The 16,918-nt window shown below is 42.9% G+C and overlaps 2 protein-coding genes across 7 annotated transcripts in view; one reads left to right on the top strand and one right to left on the bottom strand.

The window, feature by feature from the left end:
* The window catches only part of LOC114873790 (visual system homeobox 2-like), a 46,807-nt gene extending 38,053 nt beyond the window's left edge, over window positions 1-8,754 (bottom strand). For all 4 annotated transcript variants that reach the window (XM_046286336.1, XM_046286337.1, XM_029182479.2 and 1 more), the window contains exon 1: window positions 6,564-8,754. In XM_046286336.1, the coding sequence (XP_046142292.1) occupies window positions 6,564-7,029 (466 nt within the window). In that variant the 5' untranslated portion in view covers window positions 7,030-8,754. The remainder of the gene's footprint in view (window positions 1-6,563) is intronic.
* A 6,878-nt stretch (window positions 8,755-15,632) lies between these two features.
* The window catches only part of LOC114872741 (trichohyalin), a 46,612-nt gene continuing 45,326 nt past the window's right edge, over window positions 15,633-16,918 (top strand). For 2 of the 3 annotated variants that reach the window (XM_046286339.1, XM_029180305.2), the window contains exon 1: window positions 15,634-15,814. In XM_046286339.1, the coding sequence (XP_046142295.1) occupies window positions 15,715-15,814 (100 nt within the window). In that variant the 5' untranslated portion in view covers window positions 15,634-15,714. Of the gene's footprint in view, window positions 15,815-16,918 lie in introns of all 3 variants that reach the window. The other variant, XM_029180358.2, reaches the window with a different exon arrangement.

Raw genomic sequence — 16,918 nt, 5'->3', positions numbered from 1 at the left:
AGAGCTACTTGCCTACTTCCAAGACGAGAGTGCGAAATTAGTATACGCGGAGCAAAAGGAACGTGATGCTGCATAGAATGAACCAGGGGTGTTGCTTCGACCCCACTGACTTATGAAAAATCTAATCCTGTAATTAGATTTCTATTCGTTTCCGTTTATCATAGAATTGTTAATTGTTAGCTGATGGTGATTTAATCATTGATTTGCCTAATCAACGGGTAGAACCGTAGAAGCTTAACTATGTTCATTATTGTTTCAGTAGGATTCTACTAATTTGACATAGAATTCAATTGGAAGTGCTATTAATTCATCGATCGGTGATGATCATAATTACACTTAATTTCCCTTAATTTCTATCGGCATCGATCTACGCAACGATTACACGAACAACCAACATGATTCGACACGACGAGCAAGTGGAAGTCAGTTGGATCGAGGGATCCGATCGTCGATAACTACAATTACAGTAAATTTCCCTTAATTTTCATCGATCAAGCAACCGAGTGCCGACGAGAATCCACCAATTCGCAGCCACTAATTAGCGATCGTGTCGCTCGGCTCGGCCACGATTGGCAGAAACGTTGGCCGGAAACTCGACGGAATATCGAGCAGAAACTTGGAAGCGTTTGTACGCGCAAGCGAGTCACGATAATGGACATAGTTTGCCGGTAATGTCCGAGACTAATTCCCGTGTTATTTCATTAACGTCCCGCAGCTCCCGAGGGGTTAACACCAGCAGCCAACGTTGGTAGGAGCGTAACACTGCCGAAAGGGGCACGTATTAGGCGCGTGTCAAAGGGTGAAAATTTACGAGGTGAGCGTAGAGCAGGCGCGAAAAGGCCGATTGATAGCCGGCTACCACCTCTAAGTACTCTGTGCACAGACTTGAAATAATGCCGGCATGCTTACGTTACGATGAAACGTGCTGTGCTTTACACCGACCGGTTAGCGCGCATGACTTTGCCAGGAGGGTTGATCGATAGGCAGATTTATATTATCCGTTCCGAGCAAGCAGAGTTTCTATAAACGCTCGAATAAATATCTTTGGTAACTTCTACTTTCGTTAGCCTTTTTAGAGAGCCGGGAAATTTTCCTTAGAAATGATTTTATTTACACAAAATTGGAAGCAATCCTTTTTAAATTTATTGCTAGCTCCAAAGGGGGCCACTCCCTATTTGTGAGGGTAACGGCCAATGGTCAGAACCTTCAACATTTGCAAAGGTTTTTTAAATATATGAATCTAAATTATAAAAGTATAGTGGTTTCCTTTAGGATTACTCAAGACTGAATTAAAATTGTTTTTTGTATTTTTATTCTTATCTTATTACATTTTATATACATAAATAACGCTGTTATATGTTCAATGAGCAAACATTCATTTTTGGCCCAAAAGGGGGCCACTCTGGCCTTAAGTGTTAAGCATTCTGAAAAATTGTATCATTTTTGATAGGGTATGAAGCTCGTGATAATCGAACGAAAGCTCCACATATAACCGTTTCGTAATTTCCATTCCATTTCCGGCGGAAAGTACGAACGCAGAAGAGATTTTCCTCGCGTTCCCCGGATTGGTTTGTTCGAGCGGATTACGCGATTAGGCGAGGGTGGGTCGTATGATTGACACCGCGACCAGAGCGTAATGAGAGAAAATCATTTCTGACTGAGCTGGGAAAATTCGTGGTCGATCGATCAATGGGAAAATAGGAATTTCCTCTTTCTCACATGAACAGTCGTGTTTATCCACGATTCCCTTTGCTTTGTTCATCGACCCATTTTTCTTACTACGTAAAAAATTGATCAAAAAATTACTCGTATATTAATATTCTAAAAAGGTATTTTTAAGCGTCCTTTCGTGGCAACGGGATTAAAGTTAACACGAATAAGAGTGCTGGTAAACACAGAGAGAATATTGCTGTAAGCCGGCATGCAGGTGAATCGTGACTCGTTTTTAAAAAAGAAAAAGAGATGAAGGGGAAGAAAAAAGAAAGGTGAAAAAAAAAGAAGCGTCTCTTCGTGCCGAGAGACTGAATTTTCCTACTTCTGACGGTGAGCACGCCCTGGCAGTGTTATCCAATTATTCTAAGTTGTTAAGGCGAGTTAGGGCGCTTAAGGGACTAAATTAAGACATTCCGCGCGACAAATCTCCCAAGAATCTCAATTAACTTCTCCCGGGGGCGCCGGGTGCTTTAATTAACTGTTTAATTTCGTTTAATTTGCATTCGCAATTGCATAAGCTGCCGAGTCAGCTAGCCAAGCCGCGATGCTTTTCTCTTTCAAGATGAATCGATTAATTTGTCCAACATCCATATTCGATACTCTCAACCGTACACCTTTTATTTCCTTCAAATATTAATTCGGTCTTAGTCTCAGCAGCAATTCCGAAACGTACCTTAGATTGCCGATCGCGGAAACACGAAAAAGGGTGAATCGCCGATGAGAAATCGAAGTGGCAACGGGATAGATTTCCGGCTGACGTATCCGCGCGTTGATCCGCGTCACGCCTCTGATGGAAAGTCGAGGAAAAGAGAAAAAGGAAAAAGGAAAAAGAAAAAAAGAAAGAAAAGGGAGAAATTCCGTGGCGGTCGGGGTGTTGCGCGAAGGAGAGGGTGGATGTGGGCGGTAGGCGAGGGTGTAAGCACGGATAAGGGGTGCGGCTTGTAGGCGCAGGTCGATACTGATTAGTACTTCAAAGCGGCTTGAACGCGAGCCCCACGCGCGCCCGGCTTCGACACGCTGGGATCCGCGACAAAGCAAGCGCCGCCACTCGAGCAAAAAATCTTGAACAAATTAGCGGATTATGAATTCGCCCGGCTTTGTTTCCGGGAAAAGTGGTCGCCTCGTACAAGAGACTCGCGACACGAACACCTCTACAACCCCTAGCCCTCTCCGTTGCGCCGCCTATTTCCGCGCCTTCCGATTCCGCGTGATCGCGTGTGCGTAAGAGCCGTCGCAATTCAAATTAGCCCACTACGATCGCGGAAACCGACTCGGCCTGGTCTACACGCAAGAAACCGTGAACGGGTTTCTTCAATTCCAATCGTCGATCAATGCTCTATACACCTAATTATTTATTATTCCCAAGAAAACTTCTGATTAAGCTAAAAGAACAAACAAACAAAAATGAACGAAGAATATTCAAGGGTAATTTTGCCAATATTGCTCTCTTTATAAAATAATGGTCAACCGTTTGTCGCGCGATCCCGAGGATCTCTCGCGCTCGCGCGTTCATCCCTCAGGATGAAAGGGGTACACGGAAACAATGGTGGACCGATTGCGCCACGTTTTGCTGAGAATCGTTGTCGGAGATGTGTTACCAGGACGATGCGAGCGATGGGTGGGGCGGGTGGAAGGCAACTAGCGAAGGGTACGAAGAAAGTAGGAGAAAGAGGTGAAAGGGGTGGCGGGCGAAGGGTAGACGAGAGAGAGGAAAGGAGGGAATAAACGAAGAACAACGTTGTCGCGTGGCCGTGTGTGAGGGTGTAATAGAGAAGGAAAGGGTGCGAGCAAGAGCAAGAAAAGGACTGGACCGACGGGAGTGGTGCAAGGAGACTTCTCAGGCGTTGATAGGCAATCTAGTTGATTGCCAACTTCAAACGAACCGAAAAAGCGGAGTGAGAGTTCGAGAGAGAGGGAAAGAGAGAGAGAGAGAGAGAGACTCTCCTATACAAGCCGTTGGAAAGGCAAAAGCCCGAAACGAACCGGCGCGAATCTCGGAATTTTTAGACAATGCGATCCGCAGAGTTCCTGCATTCTGGCCCTCTCTTCATCCTAACGATTAACGCGGTGCCAAGCGAATCGATGATTCCCCATTTACACCACCGCCTTCTATTCATTGTCGCTGTTTATCGCCTGCTCTTTTCATTTATCTCGAAATCCTCGGCAAGAATTTTCATTCGATTACCCCGCAATCTTTATCGCACAACAGTTTCGCGGTTGAAACTCAGCCGATAAGAATCCTTGGAATTTTATGTCGCAGAATTTTAACAACGAATTATGACAAGCGATTTTTCTTTAACTTCTCCGAATGTTTTCGATCGTTTTGAAAGTTTTCGACCGGCACCAAGTGTGCAAACAACTTGCAGCCTCGTTGCTCGGAAATTTTCGTGGATGAGGGTCCATTATGAGCGAAGAACAAAGGACTTTTAATCGACGAAACAGCCAGACATCGTTCAAGGGCCCCGTTCCACGCGACATGTCCTGCGCGTGTTTTTTCAAGCCCGGCAAAACCCGAAATCGATCGACATATAATTATTATCGAGGACAAATCGAGAGCAGTTGGCTCGGCTCTGTGCTCTCGTCTTTAAGTCTGGTTAAGATTTAAGACAAAAAGGAACGAATGAAGCGCGGCAAATAAATGCAGTACTGTAAGACGAGGTGCTAGAGTGACGTTTGAATGGAAGGGCAGATCCTTTGTGCTACACCGGGAACCCGACACCCGAAAATCGTTCTCAAAATTCGTTATACAGGACAAAAATCCACGCTCCGGATCGCGATACCATCTTATTACGACAATACCGTATCAAGGAAACTTGGTTCACTTTTCTTTTCCTTCGTTTCATCGATATCTCGCTGTTATTATACGCCTCGACATTTTTATTTCGTGGGAAGATAAATAAAATTAAAAAAATCTTTTTAATTTAGAAAAGATTAGAGACTCTGGATGATTTTGTAGGCAATTATAAATATTTGAGATGTAATTTTGAATTGATAATCGATGATTTGATTGGATTCGATGAAATTCTCACGCAAAGTCGAAGGGGTTGATCGGTGCAGGTTGAGAACAGTTCGCCGGAGCACGGCCATTTTTACGTTTTGTCGAGTCTCTTTGTGTTTTGGTGAGACATTGCAGGTCTGCCCAACACTCAACTCATTATACCACTAATTATTCATAACGTTGGGGATTATTCTGACAAAAATATTCAATTCCCACAGTGCGCTCACCCCAGCTCACCCCTTTTTCTTTCCCTCGCTCCTTCTCTCATCTAACGTATCTTGACGTTAATACCCGAGAAAGAGAAACAATAGAAAATTTTCTCGAGAATCACGACGATCGACATTCGATTCCTTGATTCCTCCCGTCACAGCTGGTCAATCAATTCCGTATAATTGTTTGTACACAAATGCTGGCAAAAGTGATTTCACCAGGCGTGAAGCTACCTCCAGCTGACTAGCTTTCCTCCAAATTTTCCCCCAAAATCACGCTCCCTGATATACAGTTCGTACAATAGAAGTTTGCACGCGGATACAAGGTGCGAGTCGATTTTCGGTAACACGATCTTGAGTGGCTCTCTGTTAAGCGATAGCCGTGAGTGGCGTGCGTTAAGTGCTCGTTTCACGCCGGGACAAAGATACACGCCTATTAATTTACTTGAACTCGTCGTTGACGAGCAGGGTGGTCGATCCAAAGATCGTCGATCGATCAATGTTATTGTAATTGCAATTTACTTTTTAATAAGCTTTCCAGTCGTTACTTTCTGTAATTAACCCTTAAACAGCGGAGTCTGAGTTGACCATAACTTAAACAGAATTATTAACTCAAAATTAAAGAAGAGTTTCATGTATTGAAATAATAATTTTTAAAAGAACCGCGTGAAATTTAGAAAATGAAAATAATATGAAGAAAATTAAATTAAACTTGGGCCTCTCTCCTTGGTCCGTCGTCCGAGGGTTAATATATAACGTTACCGCTGCTTAATATTTAATTCGACGGGAATTTTCTTTGAAAATCTTTGAAATCTAAATTGAAATTGAACCATTCCGAGGCAAGGGGTTAATAACGCGTGGAATCAATGGCCGGAGACCGCGCGCTTTTTTTTAATTGGTTTCTCGCCCCGCTTAAACTCTTACAAGGAGCAGCGCGCAAAAGGAAGCTGGTTCCTGTACAGTCGGCTACGATCCGTTCAAAAAACTTGACGTGATTTTTCTTCTTATTTTTAATGTTTTCCTTTTTTTATTATTGCAAAAGTTGCGTCTAACGACCGGCAATGGCCAGACGCCTTGGTTCCTCTCGAACGTTTTCCAAGATGTATGTAGGTCTTAACGAGAACGCGTTAAGATTGAATCGTGGTGGTTTGCTTGTTACTCGAACACAATACCTGCACGGTTTGTATAAAATTAATTATCAATTCTTCATAGGCCGACGAATGAAAGGAACAGTTAGAGGCTCCGTTCATGGAATAAATGGCACGGCTATAATTGTCGAAGCACAATAGGCCGCGTCTCGCGAACGGAACTATATGACGGAAACAATGTCATCTTTAATCGTCATCTATAAATTAACGGGAGGGGGCGAAGTTTCAACGGTAATGACGAGTTACGACGGCTTAGAGAACCGGCTGGTTTCGTTGGAAATAAGCAGTTTGCTTTGGAAAAGCTTCTTTAAGAAACAAGCATTGAAAAAAAGATGTAGAAAAAAATTCACGAAAGCGTTTGGTCGTGCTTTTAATTAAGAAAATGTCGACGATGGAATAATTGTTCCATTCCAAGAAACCCCCAAAGAATTACACGTACGATAGAAATTTAAAAAAAAAAAAAGAAGAAAAGAAAATAGAAAATCATGAACTCACCATGGGGTGGCGTGTGCTGAGTCGGACTGTGCTGATGATGATTCGCGGTGACTGCGGTTCCCGGAAGTACATGCTGCGCGTGAGCAGCCGGATGCACGTTGACGCCGGCCGGCGAGGCCGGAAGTTGTCCCGGTTGATGTACCTGATGATGCGGTACATGGTGGGCCGGGTGGGGGTGGGGCGGCGGCAGGAAGGCAGCCGCTACGGCCGCCTGCGCATTCAGGTAAGCCATCCGCGAGGCGGTCAGGTTGCCCAGATTGCCAAGATTGCCAAGATTGCCGAGATGATTCGTCAGGCTGGGCATGTAGTCCCATAGTTTGTGATGAGGCGCGGTGGGCGCGTAAGAAACCGCCGAGACGCCGGCTGGCGGTGATCCTTGGGGCGAGCCTCGATCGGTACCGCTTCCGTTTCCGGTACCGTTCAGCCCCAGCAGCTCTTGGATCGCGAACGGCGATCGCTGCGGCATCTTTGACTCAGTATCGATAATCCTAACCACTCAAAACGACATCTTCCACTCGTGAATCCCTCTTTTAATGAATATTTCCTAGAGTCTACCGCGTCCCTGTCAATGGAGCATCATGGCCAGGCTCGTTGACGGAACAGGCTTCAAGGATATATCGTTGTTCTTCTAGCGAATTTCCTGTAGAATATTCTCGCTGAGATATTGAAATATTTTCTCGTTGATTTGCGTCTGGATTTTTAGGAACTTTTGTTTACAAACGACTCCGCGATTCAGCAGTCTCGAAACTGACGGGGTTCGTTGGATTCTGTTTCGAACACAAACTCGATGTCCTGGGTATTAGAGATCGGAGGATATTTTCTCACGTAGATCGATCAAAGAGGGAAGTAAAACGAGTCCTTTGACGCGGCTAGGCCCTGACATAACGCTCGCTCGGCATCCGACGGTTTGTCGCGAGCGGAGGCGTCGCTTTTTCGATACCCTCGCCGACGCTCCGATCGACGAACGTTGAAAATGAATTGTAGGCCCGCTAAGAAGGGATCGACTAATTGTCCGTTTAGTTTCGAAAAATATACGGAACTAGTTGAGATAGAAAATCGAGATTAGATCCTGATATGGACCCGCCGGCGATTCTAAGTGTTCTCATAAATCTCCATCATCGAGGATCTCTCGAAATGGAATGTTTTTCGTGCATAGAAAATTTTTGGAAAGCTTACTGGCCTGCGTTCTCGGCTAATCTTCGTTGTAAACGTAAAAATCCTTGATCTGTCGAGCGGGGACAGAAGCTGCGACAGGTTACGGCGAGCGACGGCAACTCGAGAACCCGTGCGGACCGATTATCTCGCGTTTTCTTTCGCACTTAAACACAATTACCGTGTAGAAACAACGCGTCTAACGGCACACATGCGTCCAGTCTGTTCGTTGAATGGAAGTTTCGTTGTGTTCAGGTACGGATTGCCGCTTTCCTCGTTGCTCGAAGCAACCGGTACGAAGTTACTCGATTATTACACCCCTTCCTCTCTCTCTCTTTCTCACCCTGAATCTCGTCCCGAAGACAATTAGAACCTTATCTGCGTCCAAGAATTCTATTCACTCGTCCCGATATCGGCGCTGATGGACTCCATTCATCGTGCCTGGCCACGGAACAAAACTCTCCTCGGACCTCAACGATGAGCATGGAAATTCGTGGAACCGCTTCCATTCATTCTTCTCGCCGTTTGGATCGAATTTCACAAGACAAAAAAACAGTATTCTGCTCGTCTCCTACTACTATTTCCTCTGCCCAACAGGAAGGCACTCGTCCACTGGCAGGATCGACCAGTCGCCGATGATCAGCCCTTCTTTTTCTCGTTTCTTCAATGATCACAAACAATGTCCACCCTCCGCTTCTCTCCCCATTCCGTCTTTCAACGATCTACGAACCTTTCTCGAATCCTTCGGTCCTGGTCGACCGGTCATACGGAACTAGGCGCACACAGAGAACTGCGGATTCACCGGAGGCAACTGACAGCGCGGGGGCGGGTTAGTTCGATGAATCGGAGCGGGTGGATCCGCGTGGCGAGATTGATACTATGTCGCGTGTGACACGGTACTTGGTAAACCAGCCGATACGTACGGAGGAAATTGATAAAAGAAAGAGAAAGAGAGAGAAGCAACGTGGCTGTGCTCTCGGGGGTAGTCCCGGTTACGGTTACGATGACGTGTCTGGCCTGTCGTCGTGGCGCAACCGTGTCGTCGTCGCGGCGATGGGCAACTGAGCTGGCTCGGAGCACAGGGTTGCTCGACTGTGCGACAGCCAACGAAGAAGGGAAACCCCCCGGGGGCGCCGTACACGCACCCACACACACACACGTTACGCGGGTACACATAGACGTAGGGAGTCGGCGGAGGGTGGCGTTTACCCGACCCCACACCCCCTCCGACGCCGTTTGCCCCCTCCTCGCTGGGGAAAGGACCCCTTCTCTCTTCGTCCACGGTTGCCTGCCTGCCTCCCTTTCAACGTGACGCGCGTACAACCCCACTCTCTCGATCTCTTCTTTTCCACACTCTCGTCCCAACGACCCCTCGTAACAAAGGCGCCTCCGCTACTTTACGCGCCGACAGTGGCCGTCTCGCATCGCGGATTGGTCGGTTTTTTGAGACGGCCAGCAGGGTAGACATAGCCCTAGTTACCAGACAGAAGGTGGGGTCTACCGATGTCAACGCCTCGCACGGATACGCCTACGACAGACCGGTTCACCACGGGCAAAACGAATAGATTCTACGACTGCCAGCTCGGATTCATCGAAACGACGGGTATTCGTCTTTTATAGTTGCCTTCGCTGGCCGAGAGCGCTGTTGGACATCCTCGATGATCAGCTGGATCGTACGGACATTGTTCTCTGCTGATTAATTCAACTTGGAAAATATGGATTGTTTTGTAAAATGATTTACAGATCAAGTGTTAGAACTGTTACACCAGCTTTCGAAGATATTTTATTTATAAATTGTTTAATGCATTCACTGCCATAGTGGTCACAGTGAAACTGAACTGAAAGTCCTGAAAGTTTGGCATAATTTCTTTAGCATATTCCTGAGAATATTTCGAAGATATTTCAATTTTTCAGAACATTCTCTAACACCTGAATTTGAAATCCCTTTTTATTCATTCTGAGATACAATAAATTTCCAAAAATTCATGAATGCAAAATGAGTATATCGATAATAAGAATGCTATTGTTCCTAAATTTCGCAAAATCTGCTGCATCGGAAAGGTTCGAGCAAAGATCCTTTGAGAGAGAAATGTTGGCATAGTGAAACGGGCTTTCGCCCGAAACCTTTATTAACGAAGTGGGAGTGGTCTAGCTACGGGCCAATCAGAAAGCGCCACTTTCAACCCTCATTGGCCAGAAGGTAAATCGATTTATCACTCAACCCGTCTGCGGCCGACAGGGGAAACACGCCCTTAAGGCCGTCCAGCTTAAGGTCTACTCTCCTCGGATGCCTTTCGTGACGTTCAACACCGCCAATTCCACTTGAGAAGGGGTGGTGGTGGTGGTGTTGGTGGCGTCGATGGTGGTGGCGAGCAGCGTGGCGGGGGATGGTTCGACTGCTACGAAGACGAAAAGGGTGTGGAGACTGGTGATCTTCGGCGGTGGGTCTCCCGATATCGTTGGAGGGAACATTTTTCGACGGAATCCTGTGCCCCCGCTCGAAATTGAGCCATTTTTCGGAAACGAAGCTTTTCCTTCGTTCCTTATCACTTTCCTCTATCTATTCGTCTATTCGTACCCCCTTACATCTTCTTCTTTCGTATGTTTCTTCGTTTCAGTGATCCTTCTTCTTGTATGCTTGTTTACCATTTATTGAAAATGAATTCTGATTAAGGTTTTTTAGGAAATTTAGCAATTTTAGAATAATTAGTGGTAGAAAGTGGCTGGAACTTTTCATTTCTTGTTGCATTTCAGTAGTTAATTCAGTAGATACAAACATTTTTGGTATAACACCATTTTTATCTGTAACAAATACTAGAGATCCAAGTGAAAATTAATAAAGAAGGGCTCTAATAATATTAGAATATTTTAACACATGTATATTCAGTAATAAAATTTGAAATCTTTAAGCCAGAAGTTGCTAAGATAAAGAATTATAACTTTGGAACCAAAGTATTACTACAATTGTTTGAAACACTTTGTAAATATTCATATTTAATAATTAGACAGATGTCTATGGGTTTCCTATTATGGATCACAAAGATATTAACGACAAACTTTTCAATCTAATGCTACAAACGACAATAGAATTAAATAAAATCGAACTTCACAAGAAGAGTTTACATTCTAGGCCTGATTTCATTGCCTACAACGAAGGAAGATTAAGAGAGAAAAAGGTACGAAATGAATAAAGTGAAACGAAACTGAAGAGTTCAACGAAAACTTCGCTCGAAAATTTGTTTGAGACGATCTACGCGAAAGGGAACCCGTCAGCTACATTTATCATTTGCATTTTCAGATGAAACGTGCCAACGATACGAGGACATTCACGCCGGTCTAACATTCGCCAACGATAACACCAAAGAAGCATAATACCGAAGCTGAGATAGTCTTTTTATCGGCGAAAAAAAATCTTTTCGTCGTACGGGAAGAAGAAAGAGGGAGAGAGGTTTTGTATTCCAAGCTTTGTTTCGTTGAAATATCTCGGAGCTTCTACGTTCATCTTCTCAGCCAAGGAAAAGTATAAGAGCAACCCCTTCATTTTCGCTCCTCGCTCGTTTGCTCTTTATATTAAGAAATTATTGCACGCTTTCAGTACTGTCCTTCTATGGGATATAAGACTGCATCAAATGCGCGCAATGATCAATTCGAAATAATACAATTTTCTGTATTCCAGATTCTATGCAGTAATCGTACAAAGGAAAACTATACAAAAATATTTCTGCAGCTTCGTTTCAAAACAATATGATCATTTAGGCCTACTCCGCGGTACAAGGTAATCTGAATTTCAATTTCCTAATTTATTCACATAATAATTATACAAAAGAAACATTCTTTTTCAAAGATAAAATAGAATTTGCAAAATTTACCCCTTGATTGTGCTAATTTTATAATAAATCATATTAAATACTGCAGCAACGTTGAATTCCAAATTATCTTAATTATTTTTACGCTAATTATACAGCAGAAAACTTCTTTCCGTTAGAAATAAATTATACAAAGGAAGAAAATACAAAAATTTTAGTGTTACATATTAAAATGGCAATAAATTTAACAACAATGCCTGTTTAATGTATATTTCTTTGAATACTAATTGCGCGAAAGGAGCTTCTCTTATGAAAGATATATTTTTGAAAAAAAGTGGTTGAAAAGTTAGCAAAAAATGTGGGAACGAGTGTCCGTTTGCTCGCGAGGACTTGGCGCGGAAATCGTTCCCCAATCTTGTGAATCTCGTGAAGCAACGTCAGACTGTAAAACCCTGTGGTTCCCTGAAATTGCAATTACCGAGTCTTACGGAGTGTTACCGAAGGATTCGAAAAAACGCTTAAACTGGTAAATCTCGGGGTTGAAGAGCGTTTAGGACAGGAGCGTGCGAAGGGGGCACCCCTTCATCGTCCAACGCTCTCAAACGAATTGCAGATCCGAGTACTTGCTTGCTTCTTAACTTAACGATAGGATCATTGTACTTCTAAATTCAGCGCATTGTGCTGACTGGTTCTGTCGTGTAAGGGCGACCGTGTCACAGACAGAAGCGCAAATATCTTCATCTGGCCAGATCGCGACACTCGGAGCGAGTTTTTAAGCCTCCTTCAACAGGATTCCAGGCGTGGCGATCAGGCGCAACACTCTTCTACGACGATCAAGATTTTTTCTCAAAGTTCCAATGACTTTTTCGTTCGTTTTTCCCGGAAGGAAACCGTGATATTCATATGCCGGACTGGAGAAACGGGGCACGTAAGGGTGATAACCTTCTGATGTTGCCCTCGCGACGTTCAAAGAGTGTAAACTGTGAGATTGCCGCTCGTTAATGCTAGCAAATTTGTTGGAAATGTGTTTCCTCGGAATCGTTCTTCCATAAATTCGAGGGTACCAGGTAAAATTGCAAGTTTACTTGCTTGTAATTTTATAATTGCAATATTAAAATTTATCTAGTTCCTTACTGCCCTTTTTTTTCCTGTCTAATTTCCGTTTCATTCCATATTTTAATCATCAAATCCTGCATTTTTTATATTTATATCGTAATTAGAAAAATATACAATGTACCTGATAGTTTGTAAATCGCCAATTAAGGATTAATTCAAAATTTATTATGCCTACATTTTTATTCATTAATTTGTTAAAAATGAAAAATATTTTCAAGTATTATTTTCAATGTCTCTAAAAATTGTCTTTCTTTTTTTGTAGAATGAATTTTAAGAAGAAAGAAATGTGATAACAGACAGCGGAAATGGAAATGAAGAAACATTGTCCGGCGAACAGGTGAGTCGGAAATTGATTAAATTCCTTTGGCTAGCACGCTAACGAGCATTTATTCCGCGGCTCGCGCTATTTACAATTAGTCGATGCACTATGCAGCGATCCTAGTTCCGGATAACTAGACCTCAAACCACTCTTGTTCCTGTTCACGCGGCCGTCCGTGTGTTCCCGTTCACGAACACGCTGCCTCAACTCACGCTGTTAATTTATCTAATTACGATACCAGTCGAGATCATTTATCCCGCACTAGAGGAAATTTGAGACGAGCACAGGGCATGGGGGAAATATGAAATTAGTTGCAATGCTTCAGCTACCTCGAAATTTCACGATATTACAACGTAATCGGTGTCCGGAAGCTCGCCCCGTTTTCCTCGCGACGATTAACTAGAGAAAGGGGATAGAAAATTTTATGAAATAATGAAAATCTGTCGGAAAATGCTCGTTCCTTTTCAGAAAATAATTTTCCTTCGAAAACTGAGGAAATTCTTAAATTAGAGTAGTGTATGAACAAAATTGTAATTTTTGACCGTATTTATTTCTTACTTCTTTAGAGAGACTCACACGTGAATGTCCTTTCTGAGGATCTCGGTGAAAGAAGAGGTGATCGGTGAATTTCAGAGAACGTGTTTAATAGTTGTTTTCGTGCTTGAATTAAGACAACGACAAGTTAAGTTAAAGATAATATCTTTGAGGGTAGAGGAGAGATCGTCCGAAAAATCGCATCTTCTGTTATTGAAGAAGCAGGTGAAACGTGGCCGAGGGAAGCCCGATCGATGCATAATGCTGGTAAATTAATTTCTCAAACTCGATTTCCTCGAAGAGGCCCACTTTCAGCATCGATAAACGTCGACGGTGCCCCTCCGTTCGTTCGACCGTGTTTCCAACCTACAAACTCGACCTCGAAAAGGATCCTCGTCGCTCTGGCAATCCTCTTTTCGCCAACGTTTTCGCCGAGTCCTGCAAAATTGTTAATCCGAAGCTTTTCCAATTACACAGCTCGTCCTCTCGTTTCTCCGCTGCTCCTTCGAGCCTTCTCTCTTCGATCAGCCCGGCCCACGCTCTCTTTCGGCTCTTTGTAAGCGAAAATACTCAATTCGGACGTTAAATTCAATTACAGCATCCCTGATTAATCCTAAGTATCCTTTTCCTTGAAGGAACGACGACTACCAGCTTCAATCTTCTTCGCGTCCCAGCCGAGCTTCTTCTTCTTCTTCTTCTTCTTCTTCTTAGAACGAGCTGGATCTCTTTCGGCTTAGCTGCTTCTCCGGTTGAATAACACTATTGCGAACGATATGACGCCATTAAAATCTGCTGATCCTGATCGTTGAGCCGCGATGGACGCCGAAGCAGAATCCTACGATTATTATTTTAAGAGACCAATATTTCTCTGCTATTCATTCAAACGTTATATCTCATCGATTGGTAATTTTAACTGGTAAAAAGTATTTATTATTTTTCTAACGTTATTATAAAATGACGAATACAGGTTCGGTTAGTAATTTCGTTTAGGAAAATATATTCAGTTTCATCGTCGTTTATCGCAACGACGTGTTCGCTTCCCGTAATTACGATGCTAGGAAAGCTTGATTACCATCCGCGGAGTTTCGTCACACTATTCTCCCGTTAATGTTTGCTGAATTGGCAAGTTTGTTCCTGAGACGACTACAATTTACCATCTTGAATGCTATTGAAAGCCATAGGCCGATTTCAAGCACCGAGCGATCGTTTAACTAATTACACAGTGAAATATGTTATTTTAATCATTTTTCTCATCTTTCAGAATGGAAGGAACAGTTTAAAGGGTATACAGTAATTGAAGTCATGAATGAAAATAATTTTAAAATTAAGAAGAATTTCGATGAAACGAAAGACGTTCCTTTTGAATATAATTTATCGAACGGTTAACAATGTTTCGTGGTATTCTGAATGATGGAACGTGGACCACCCAGGGCTCGTCAGAAAGACGACAAGATAATTTCTGCCTCTCAAAAAAAGTCAGCCCAGTCATCGCCTCTAACTGGTAGTCCTTCTCTTAATCTTCCTTCCATGAGCCCTTAAGTATCCGCGACCACTCGAGCTTCTCACGATGCTCCCTCTGCTAACCGCCGTGCTATCTCGTTCTAGTTCATCTCAGGAATAGATGCATGGCATTAAATGCATCTAAATGACGCGTGAAATTGCGTATCCTTCTGTGGAGCGAGAAACAAGACGATCCGATGAGTGTCATCGTAGGAAGATCTATTTTCTTGTCTCTGTCCGGTAAACGGTGAGCAATTTTGACAAACTTGAAGTTCTATGGAATTTTCAATATTTTTGTAAAGATGGAAAATTTGGAAAATTAAAAATTTTAAGTTCTGAAAGCGGAAAACTTGGAAAATTTAGAATTTTTAATTTTGTAAGTGGAAAGCTTGGAAAATTTTTAATTTTCCATTTTGTAAATGGAAAACTTAATTGGAAATGTGTAGCAACGTAACCGTGGAGAACGCTATTCTATAAATTATTATTCATTAATCAAAATTAATTGTTCGCTTTGAAATACAATCTGTTTCCAAGCTCGACTCGATATTTAGGGGATTAACGATTTCGATACAGCGAGCGAACAACACGAAGTTCTTGCCTCGGTATAAGAGCGTAACTCTGTTTACATTTTCTAGTAGTATCCTTCGAGCAGCTAAGTGAGACGGTTGTGTGAGCATAGTAAGTGTATCGAGTGAAAAGAAGAATTTTTACACTGAAGAATATCATGGAAACTAGTTTTTTATCGCTGTTTCCTGCTGTTTGCTGTGAAAGGGTTAAAGGAAGTTGGACTGTTTCGACGGAAGACGACAGGAGATTACTAACAGGTAAGATTAATATTACTTTTATTTGCATATCTACAATAATTTCAAATAATACAAACACAAACGACATTTCTGTTTAAATTAAATCTTTCGCTTATAATAATTGAAATACACAAGGATGGACTGAAAAGTCTTGTCCTCTTTCTTATTCTGGATTAATATAAATTAATAACAACGCGAAATTACAAATATAATGAAGGTGCATGCTATATAGATCGTTAAGGGTCAAAACAACCCGGCGGCAGAGAAGAAACGTATTATCCTAGTAACTTTTAAATCAAGAAATCATCTGAATAGTAACGATCAAGATAGTTTAAGCCGCATTAAATCATCTTTAATGATAATTAATCATCCGCTTGACCGTTTCGTGATCGATGTACTCTTTTGAGGAGTTTCGATTTGAAAAATCTAGTCTTTTTTTCCAAAATCTCTAGTGAATTTCGAGGTTTCACGGGTAGGGAACAGATGGCAGCATGCATTTGGTCGGTAATTCCAAACGTGCTGCCGTCTGCACGTTGGGAATCGAACTGAATTCCGGTCAATTCTTTCTCCCTCTTCCGGAGAGAGAAATAATATTCCATGAAATCCTCGGCAGCACCATTTTGCGCGTCTGTCCTTCCTCGTCGCGAAGATCGGCGTCGCGTCGCGGCTTTACAATACCGTCAAATTACACACACGCGCCCTTTTGTGCTTGGAAACACTCGCAGGACGACGCTTCGACGCCGCGAGGGCAGAAGCGTTTCCGCGAGGAAACGAATTGCTATTTCCATCCCTTCGATATTTCGATTAACGAATAGTTTTCTATTCTTCGACGATAAGTTTCTATAATTTATCAGTCGACAGAGGTGATTTTTACGAAATTGTAAAAAAATAACGAAAGCACAGAAAGCAGTGGTTCGTTGATCATCGTCGATGCCAGATCATCCCCTTCCAGTAGCGTTAATCGTCCATCGCGTTCATCCGGAATCATCAAATTATTATAAATACTTTATCGGACGCTTTTTCACGGGGACAATCGGGAAATTGCTTTAATAGCTCGCTTTTAACATTCCCGTCTACCAAACGATGAATTTATTCGCGTTTTACGGAAATACGTCGAGCCTGATC

The sequence above is a fragment of the Osmia bicornis genome, chromosome 7 (genome assembly GCF_907164935.1).
Source record: "Osmia bicornis bicornis chromosome 7, iOsmBic2.1, whole genome shotgun sequence".
NCBI lineage: Eukaryota > Metazoa > Arthropoda > Insecta > Hymenoptera > Megachilidae > Osmia > Osmia bicornis.
This window is presented reverse-complemented; position numbering and strand designations above follow the sequence as displayed.